At 52.7% G+C, this 10,707-nt stretch overlaps 1 protein-coding gene across 1 annotated transcript; it reads left to right on the top strand.

The window, feature by feature from the left end:
- Window positions 1–3,302: 3,302 nt before the first annotated feature.
- On the top strand, window positions 3,303–8,741 carry LOC132454606 (amyloid beta precursor protein binding family B member 2-like). The gene is given in 7 exon segments (XM_060048084.1): window positions 3,303–3,452; window positions 4,816–4,903; window positions 5,600–5,610; window positions 5,612–5,682; window positions 5,947–6,061; window positions 6,812–6,991; window positions 8,409–8,741. Coding segments are annotated over 6 exon segments (633 nt in total). The 5' UTR covers window positions 3,303–3,452; window positions 4,816–4,818; the 3' UTR covers window positions 8,580–8,741.
- Window positions 8,742–10,707: the final 1,966 nt, after the last annotated feature.

Genomic DNA, 10,707 nt, shown 5'->3' with positions numbered 1-10,707 from the left:
TCTGTTGTTCTATTCTTATCTCTGCCTCCGTCGGTTTCGGTTTTCCGTTCCGCCGTTTTGGTCGTCGAGTCGTTTAGGCCTGTCGGTCTCGCAGGATGGACGGCGCTGTCTGGTTTTGCCGCCGAGTTTGTCAGGCGGCTCGTCGGGTGATTGGGTGGAGTTGTGAGTTCTTGAAGTGGAGGGATAAGTGCTGTGTGTGTGTGTGTGTGTGTGTGTGTGTGTGTGTGTGTGTGTGTGTGTGTGTGTGTGTGTGTGTGTGTGTGTGTGTGTGTGTGAGAGAACGGGCAGAGCAGAGAGCAGGCAGACTCATGATTGATAGCGCCTGTCTTTTAAAATGTTGTAGAGTCAAATTTTACTGGAACTCAGTCAGGTGTTGAGCGGGAACTCTTTCTATGTCCGTAAACTTCAGTGTGTGCGTGTATACGTGTGTGTTCTTAGGCAAGGTATGTATGTGCATTATATTAAATAACTAATGGGTAAGGATTTTTTTGATTCAAGTCTCAGTTAATCACAGTCAATTGAATATACTGAAGTTGCAATTTCAGGGGTGGAAAAAGGGGTGACTAGTTTAGGAATCTAGTTGGTTTGATAAGAATGTAATTATTAGCTTTAGTTTGATTCTCTCTCCTGTGACCCTCTGTCTCACCGCTACCAGTCGCCATCTGTGCTCTCTCTCTCTCTTTCTCCTCCTCTCTTCCTTTTCTCTCTCTCTCTCTCTCTCTCTCTCTCTCTCTCCTCTCTCTCTCTCTCTCTCTCTCTCTCTCTCTCTCTCTCTCTCTCTCTCTCTCTCTCTCTCTCTCTCTCTCTCTCTCTCTCACTCTCTCTCCCCCCCCCCTCCCTCCCTCCCTCCCTCCCGCCTTCTCAAACCAATTATCTTCATGGGCCACGGTGATCTCTATCTCCACGGAGACATCATGGTCCCGTCACCGACGTGATATTCGCCTGGTCGTCTGAATCGCGCTGAGACCACTCGGGACACGACGAACCCCTGGGTTTCATCTGCCTCATCCTGCTAAATCAGCATATTCCCTGTTTTCCTGAAACTGGAACGCCGCGTTCACACTGCACACGTCCGTCAATGGATTGACACGTGTTTTCCCCGGTACAAAGGCGCTTTCAATGGACAGTGTATTTGCGTATGTTTGCATAACGCGATCTGATTGGCCGACGGATCCGTCGCTGCGCGAAAAGTTGAGCATTTTTCAACTTTTTGACGCAGGCACCCGAGCCGACAGAACGGAGGGACCCACAATGCAATTCGAGAGCGCCCCATGCAAAGTCAATGAGATCCGTCAACGGATTTCATGCCGTGTGAACGCGTAAGGCGTTGTTTTGTGTCCGTCAATCTAAGCTGCTATGGTTGAACGGGTGTCAGTCCCCGGCTGCTCTCCCCCTGTGCTGTGCATTAACTCAGTGTCCAGGGTCTGTGAGTTAAAGCAGGTGACTGTACTCTGGCCTGTTTCCACCTGACTTCTACCTCTCAGTTCCTTCACCTTCCACTGTGTGTAGAGATGACACACGCCTCCGCTAGCACGAGACTCTTTGTGCATTTGTGCGTGTATAATATATATATATATATACGTGTGTCGTTGGGGTAGCTCTGCCGTCCTGCTCCTCACAGCAGGACATCTGTTACTAACAGGTTTCTTCTTGTCTTCCTTCCCCGCCTTCCTCGGACAGAGAGAGGTAAACAAACACTCCTCCTCCTCCCCCTCTTGTCCCCTTCTCCAGCCATCTCTCTGGTATTCATTATTCTTTCATTTCCTTTACTTTCTCGTTTTTCTCTCTTCCACTCGCTTCATTGTGATTGATGGTGAACGCCGCATCCGCGCGCACACACACACACACATGCACATACATACACACACACAGGCTTAGACACACATGCAGATATATTGAGAATGAAGGTGACCTCCACTGTGTAACAGCACACACACACACACACACACACACACACACACACACACACACACACACACACACACACACACACACACACACACACACACACACACACACACACACACACACACCACACACACACACACACACACACACACACACACACACACACACACACACGCGCGCGGCCTCTCAAACCTTGACTGGGGGCTTTTCCCAGGGGCAAGACTCAGGAATCTGGTTAACCTTGCAGCCCCCCCGCATCCCCCAGTCTGGGACAGATCCACGACACACACACACACACACACACACACACACACACACACACACACACACACACCTGGAGCCAAGGCGCTAATGGTGGGGTCGCCACATGAATTAATATCACATTTGATACGGCCTTGCGCACGACAGCCGCAACCCTGTGCCTTGCCCGAAGGCGCTGCAGCACAGATGCTGGAGAGTTTCGGCCTGCCTCCTTCCCCCGCTCCGATCGAGGAGGGACTTGACCTGCGACCCCCCCCGCCCTAATCACTCTGCAGACGCCCAGGCCCCGCCCCCTGCAGGTGTTCCTCATCAGGCTAATTATGATAAACACCGAAGGCCATTAGACAGTACACTAGGCTTTTACTGCAACGCAGCAGAAGTTACTGATGAAACATGACATCTCTTGATAAAGAGGCTCACTCCTGTTCAGGTTTCGTATCTGAGGGGTCACGTCCAGGGGACTTTGGTTTCAGACGTGGCACACCTCCAATGTTTCCAACACACCTCGCCTTGTCTCTTCTTCGATTTTATCCCTCTCATCGCCCTCTTCTAGTGTTCAATTGTTTTCCATGGCCAGCAGACCCAAAGGAGCCCCCCCCCCCCCCCCCCCCCCCCCCTCTGTCTTTATACTCAACTACCATCTGAATCCCCCAACCTATTGATCGGTGGGGTCCATCGACCTGTGTGTGTGTGTGTGTGTGTGTGTGTTCGTGTGTTCTCATCAAGCTGATAAAGGTCAGCCCATCTTCCCTTTCTACCTGTCACGGTCCGTCACAAACCTGGGGACCCTGACTTACACATTCACACACACACACACACACACCACACACACACACACACACACACACACACACACACACACACACACACACACACACACACACACACACACACACACACACACACACACACACCACACACACACACACACACACACACGTTTCACTCATCACCCATTACCCTCCCGATACCAAAACACCTCCGTGCCCCCTTGATCCACATCCCTGTCCTCTTCATTCACCAATCCTCCTCTCGGCTCCATTTAACGCCTCCTCTTCCTCCTCCCCTCCCCTCTCTCCCTCCCCCTCCTCCCCTCTCCTCTCCCCTCCCCCCCCCCCCCCGCTCCTCTCCCCCCCCCCCCCCCCCCCCGCTCCTCTCCTCTCCTCAGGGACTTTGCGTACGTGGCCCGAGACAAGAACACCAGGATCCTGAAATGTCATGTGTTCCGCTGTGACACGCCGGCCAAAGCCATCGCCACCAGCCTGCACGAGATCTGCTCCAGGGTAAGGACCCCCGTCGCTGGGCCGGGGGCCGGGCAGGGCCGGGCTGGGGGGGGGGGGGGGGGGGGGTGGATGAATGGAGGGAGGGATGGGTGGATGGATGGATGGATGGATGGATGGCTGGATGGATGGATGGATGGATGGATGGATGGATGGATGGTGTGATGGATGGCTGGATGGATGGCTGGATGGATGGATGGATGGATGGATGGCTGGATGGATGGATGGATGGATGGATGGATGGATGGATGATGGATGGTGTGATGGATGGATGGATGGATGATGGCTGGATGGATGGATGGATGGATGGATGGATGGATGGATGGATGGATGGATGGATGGATGGATGGATGGATGGCTGGATCGATGGTGTGATGGCTGGATGGATGGATGCGGGGATAGGAGGGAAAAGAACCATAGAGACCAGACTGAGTTGCAGACTAGAGGAAGTCCAAGTTCAACTGTAATATTTTCCGATGCAGACTGGGCACAGAAATTATTATCACGGGCCCACGGCAACGACAATTTAGGGCTTAATATTCTGGGAAAGTTATAAGGTGCTAGACAGAATAAAAGTCTATCCATGATAATTATACTTGAAAGCATATTTATGCATATTTATTCATTGAGATCTGAGAGCTCCTGTAGGTTAGGGCGGTAATGGTTCAGAGACAGGGTACAACGTATCCCACTCCTCTCACACTTAGACGCAGGATTCTGCAACACACACAGAGGGTTGAGATGCAGGTTACACAGAAAGAATAACACTGCAAACCTATCCTAAAGGAGGGTGTGTGTGTTTGTGTTTGCGCACGTGTTTGCACACATACACGCATTTCATTGCGAAATGGAAAGCTTTTATCTGCTGTTTTGAAAAAAAAAAAAGGGAGGGTGACCCAGTTTACTGGTGTGTGTGTGTGTGTGCGCGTGTGTGAGTAATGGCTATGTTGCAGCTAGATCTCTGTATGTGAATGTGTATGTGGGCGTGTGTGGGTGCAAGCCCTGTTATACTCCTCTAATAGGATGGCAGCAACGTGTGAGAGAGGGGGGGGGGGGGGGGGGCTGTTCTTTCACCTTATTTCATCTTCACATCTTTTCTGTCAGTTTCCCCGCTTTTCTCTGTGTCTCTATCTGAGTCTCGACAATAATCATCCACCACTCACTCTTTACCCCGGCTTTCTCCGTGGTTTTCCCTTATCTCTGCTTCACTGCTGCATCAATCTCCCTCTGTTTCCTCCTTAATGCAATTTTGTTCTATATTTCTCTTCTCTCTCTCTCTCTCTCTCTCTCTACTCTCTACCTCTCTACCTCTCTACCTCTCTACCTCTCTACCTCTCTCTCTACCTCTCTCTCTCTACCTCTCTAGATCATGACAGAGAGGAAGATTGCCAAGGCCCTGGCTGGAGGTTCTCTCCAGGACCGGGTCCAGGCCGGACTGGACCTCCCTCTGCAAGGTACGCTCACCCTGATCGGGGAGGTGCTGCGGGCGAGATGAGAGAGAAAGGGGAGAGAGAGAGAGCGAGAGAGAGAGCGAGGGAGAGAGAGAGAGGGAGAGAGACTCTGAAACAAAGTCCCCTCTCTCTCTGCCCCCTCCCCCGCTCCATTTTTCAGCCAATGAGAAGTGCCGCATTTCGCGTACATGTGATTGACAGACAAGGTGGATCCTTGAAACCAATCACAGAGAGGCCCTGATTGGTCACCAGATTTCCTCACAGCGCAGCTCATGCAGAAATAGCTGACGGATGGCTGCTTAATTTCTTACACTGGATTGAAAGCTCTTAAACTCAGTACGTCATAAGAGCACTGTGTGTTAGTGCACATGGATTATTTCCGCTCGACAGTCCATGTCTTTTGCTGTTCCTTTTTTTTTTTTCATGCTGTTTTGTAAAATAAAGAACCAACAGTATATGCAGAGTAGGCAGTTAGAAGCAGCAGAATGACGACACAGTTGTACAGGAGCCGTGGAAATAGTGTGGGGACAGGGGAGGTTGAGGTTCAGCTCATCACTTCATGGTTCCAGAGGTTCACTTCATGTGTGTTAAACACCTAATGTGTGTGTGTGTGTGTGTGTGTGTGTGTGTGTGTGTGTGTGTGTGTGTGTGTGTGTGTGTGTGTGTGTGTGTGTGTGTGTGGCGTCTCACACTGAGCAGAGTTCCCCACCCCCTAAGACGGAGCTGGTGCAGAAGTTCCAGGTGTTCTACCTGGGGATGCTTCCGGTCGCCAGGCCTATAGGTACAACGACACGCACCAGGGCACACAACCGCACACACGCACGGTCAAACACACACAAGCATGCAGACATATACAGAAAACACGCACAATATTCCCAATCAAACACATGCAGACATATACACAACACACGTCCTAAATGCGGAATCAAACACAAAAACAGACCGAAGTGAAAATGTTCTTTGACGTGTGGGGCAGGATGACGTCGTTCTTAGAGATCTGACCGGTGACGTTGAGTGTGTTTGTTTCGACCCCCCCTCTGCTCCAGCATGGACATCCTGAACGGGGCCATTGACAGTCTGGTGGGGTCCTGCGACCGAGCCGACTGGAACCCCGTGGCCCTGACCGTGGCCGATGCCACCGTGACAATCAGCAAGGACGAGGTCAGCCCCACGGGAAATAGACAAAAACAACAATAAAAGTGGAATCCTCAGAAAACGATTTAGACTTCCAATTTCAAATGTCCCCAGATAAAGGAGGGTCAAACAGGACATGTCTGCAGGCGACAAGCTGGTGGTTAAAACATTCAAAAACTGGTTTTGCAGATACAACACCACCACTTCCACCGTTGGCTCCAGATCTATCTGGGGCCCTTTAAAGACTTTTCCCCACTGCTCCCTAATCTCGGAGCAGCTTGTCGCTAATTGTCTCCTATCCAATCACACAGCCCCCGAAAGTCTGCACTTCCAATGTGCCATGTCCTATCTGTGTGTGGGTTCATTCTCAATCCCCTTCACACCTCGACTGCTCCCGTCGAAACCATTGCGCTCTCACACAGTAAATAGCTGCAGATGATAATTATTCACAATACCGAGGTTATGCAGACCATCTTTGATTGGTTTGGGTAGTGATACTCAAGACATGTTCACCCAATGCCTCCTTTATCGTACCATGAGTCTTGAAAGGTCTTCGACCATGCAGAGCCCCCCCCTGCAGTAGAACAGAGCCCAACGAGTCATTATTCACATGGTGGGAGACCATGTCGTCGCCCACCCATTGTCGCAGACTAAATGGAATTGAGCGACTTTTAACGACCGCTAACGAAGTGTCGGTCGGCCCCCGGTCAATAACCACGGTCTCCCGTTCTTCCCGCCCCCCTTTCCCCCCCCCCCCCCCCCCCCCCCGTGGCGCAGGAGGAGGAGGAGGTGCTCGTGGAGTGCCGCGTGCGCTTCCTGTCCTTCATGGGCGTGGGGCACAACGTGCACTCGTTCGCCTTCATCATGGACGCGGGGGGGCAGCGCTACGACTGCCACGTGTTCTGGTGCGAGCCCAACGCCGGGGGCGTGTCGGAGGCCGTGCAGGCCGCCTGCATGGTGAGTAGTGTGGCGGGGTGGTCATGGTAGCGGCGCGTGGTGGGGTACTGTGGTGGCGGTTGTCATGGTGAGTACCAAGTGCGGTGGTAATGGTGGGGTACGGCGCCGCAGTTGTCATGGTAGTTAGGCAACCTTGTTACTGTGGTGCTGTTGCCATGGTTGTTGTTCACGGTGAGTACCGTGGTGTGGTTGTCATGGTGAGTGCCGTGGTGCTGTTGTCTTGGTGAGTACTGCAATGCTGTTGTCATGGTAGCTGTTTATAGTGGGTACTGTGGTGCTGTTTCTATGGTAGTTGTGCATGGTGAATACCATGGTGCTGTTTCTATGGTAGTTTTGCATTGTGAGTACCGTGGTGCAGTTGCTATGGTGGGTAAAGCGGTGCTGTTGCTATGGTGGGTACAGCGTCGCTGTTGCTATGGTGGGTACAGCGGTGCTGTTGCTATGGTGGGTACTGCGCTGCTGTTGCTATGGTGGGTACAGCAGTGCTGTTGCTATGGTGGGTACAACAGTGCTGTTGTCCTGGCAGCTTTGGTTGGTGGGTACAGCAGGCTTTCAAGGGCATTTAGCCGACGCTTTTATCCAAAGCGACTTGCAATAAGTGCATTTGTCAGTAGAAAAATAAACAACTATATATCGCTGTGGGTACTGGAAGGATGTTTATAGAACAAGTGCCAAGCACTTTTTTTTGCTAATTGCTAAGTAAATCTAGTAATTTTTATTTTTCCTCTTTTTTTTTTCATCACTGTTGCATTATGTTCATGTGTATCTGATGTATTTCACTCACAAGTTAAAACAAATGCTTAATTAAGGTGTATAAATCAGAGTATCCAAATGGCTTAGCTTTTCAAACCCAAATACCCAATTATTGGCAGTGGGTGCTGCACCACTCAGAGGAGGTCAGGGGGGCTTCCCTGTGAGTCCTACCATTAGTAGTCCCCTCACGCGCTTATTGATCTGCCATCCTAGTTGTGGAAAACACACACACACACTGGCATGCACGTGTCCCATTAACACATGCACGCACAAATGCTAAATAAAACAACACACACACACACACACACACACACACACACACACACACACACACACACACACACACACACACACACACAGGCACTGAGACTGAATCACTGGGACAAGGGATCATCAATCACTGATCGATCAACGTTTACAACTCATAAAGCCTTGGCATCAAAGAGACACGCGCAAACACACACACACACACACACACACACACACACACACACACACACACACACACACACACACGCACTAACACACAGACGCGGCAGCTAGATCGCTCAATAATGTATTATTTTAATGAGTTCTCATTTCTTCTCTCATTCGTCACCGTTCTTCGTTCACGGTGTATTCCCCCCCCCTCACACCCTCTCCGTCTCCCCCCCCCCCCTCTCAGCTGCGGTACCAGAAGTGTCTGGTGGCGCGGCCCCCCTCCCAGCGGGCCTGTGGCTCCTCCCCCCCCGGTGACTCGGTGTCCCGGCGGGTGTCCACCAGCGTGAAGCGCGGCGTGCTGTCCCTCATCGACACCCTGAAGCAGAAGAGACCCGTCACCGAGCTGCCGCAGTGACTGCCCCCCCCACCACCACCCCCTCCCTCCTCCCCCCCCCAAGGGAAACAAAGCCCCCAAGAACAAGCAAACCCACCCAACACGCTACCACCTCCACACGCTTCACTCCGCCCCCTCCTCCCCGTGTCAGCTGAATACACCCCCCTCTCCCCCCCCCCCCCCTGCGTCGCCGGGCAACATGCCGCAACATGCCCCCCCCCCCCCCCCCCCCCCCCCCCCCGGTGGTTGCAAACCCTCACCAGTTGTCCCGGGTGACTTCATTCCCCCTGAGCTCTCGGTCTGAAGCATCCCGCACCGGTCATTAGTGTGGGGGTTTCTTCAGGGCTCTCCCGGCTGTGTGTTTGAGATTCTCCCCGGGGGAAGTGTCTTTTCTCGTCCCGAAAAAGCCGAGACAAACGACTCTTGACCTCAAACCGAGAGCATGAAGCCATTTCCTGGGGCGGGACCAAGGTGTTCGAACCAGAGGGAGGACCCATCGACCAGCGACGTGATTGGAGCAGAATTCCAATTAGCGTGGCCGATGATGATGGTGGTGATGATGATGATGAAGATGACGATGATGATGTGTACATAGCGTTCTCCGTCTCTCCAGAGCCAGGGGTTGCATGCCAGCGAGGACCCGAAACCATGCTTTAAAAAAGTGAAGGAAGTGTTCCCTCTCAAACACAAGCGCCACAGCCCTACCGCTCTCACCCCCTAACAACTCACACCCCCAGATCACTCCTCACACCCCCTAAACAACTCACACCCCCTGATCACTCCTCACACCCCCGATCACTCTCACACCCCCTGATCACTCCTCACACCCCCAGATCACTCCTCACACCCCCTAAACAACTCACACCCCCTGATCACTCCTCACACCCCCTGATCACTCTCACACCCCCGATCACTCCTCACAGCCCATGATCACTCCTTATGTTGTTTGGTGTCCGTGGGGTGTCTCCGCCGCGTCTCTTAGCATGACCTCACGCCCCCTGCCCTCCCCGGATCCCCGAGAATGCGTCTCCGTGGTCAGTCTGAAGGCTTCCTCTGTGCCCCCCCCCCTCTGTCCCGCTCGGTCGCACCACCACAGACTGTAGAACGCAAGTGTCGTGCGAACAAGCCATTCTGTAGCAAAGGGACAGACCGAGAAGCCGCTGTAGACTGTGCGCCCCCCCCCCCCCCCCCCCCCCCCCCACACCGACCACACTCAGCCCTCAGTCTGTTCACATGAGCCTGCATGAACCTTTTGATATCAATGTAAAACGACTTTCACCGTAACACACCACTGCTGCTGCTGCTGCCGCCGCTGCTGCTGAATAGAGGTGCCATTTTTTTTTATTTTAGGTTTGTTTTGTTGTTGGTTGTTGCCTTTTTTGTGTTTTAGTTAGCTTTCTTCGTCCCCTGTGTTTGACTTGCCCCTGGTGATGCATGTTGTCGAGGCAGGGAGGGAGCAGACGGAGGTGGACATCCTGAGGCTTACCACCGGTCCAACCGATGAGTGAACTCTGGCCGGCCGACCGCATTAGAACGGAGCAGAGGCATGGCAGGATTTTGAAAGCTGGAATTGGCGTCAGAAACGCTTTCGGTCGGCTCTCTTCGAATAGGAACTCGCCTCATTTCACTTCCTGCGCGTTCCTTTTGAAGTAAGCCCAGAGGAGACGTCCAGAAGGGGAACAGTGATAATGGAGGGAGGGAGGGAGGCAGGGAGGCAGGGAGAGAGAGGAAGGGAGGGAGTTCTGCGGTGCTTTCCTCCAGTAAGAGGAGGATAGACACCGACACACTGCTGCTCTGTTGATTCACATGCTGGAGGGGAAGGAATCCAAGACCATGGCTCTCAGTAAGCCGGTCTGCAGACATCGAGCAAACCCGCTTTAAACGGACTGGAGACGATGGGAGAAGGTCCACGAGTAACCGACCGAACCAGTTCATTTTGTGTTTTGTTTATCCTGTACTCCTGGCCTGGAAGGTGCTTGAGAGCCTGAGGTCCTGGACTCTTGAGTTCTGAGTAACGGGGAATAGACCGCGAGGGACAGAGCCTCCTCGCAGAGACGGAGACTGAAGCGCAGTCTCGCTCCGCGGTTCGCGTGATGTTCTCCTGTTTACGTGTTACCATGTGTACCCGGTGCCACTCGCTCACAGCGTG

Source organism: Gadus macrocephalus, chromosome 3 (genome assembly GCF_031168955.1).
Source record: "Gadus macrocephalus chromosome 3, ASM3116895v1".
NCBI classification, from domain to species: Eukaryota; Metazoa; Chordata; class Actinopteri; order Gadiformes; family Gadidae; genus Gadus; species Gadus macrocephalus.
This window is presented reverse-complemented; position numbering and strand designations above follow the sequence as displayed.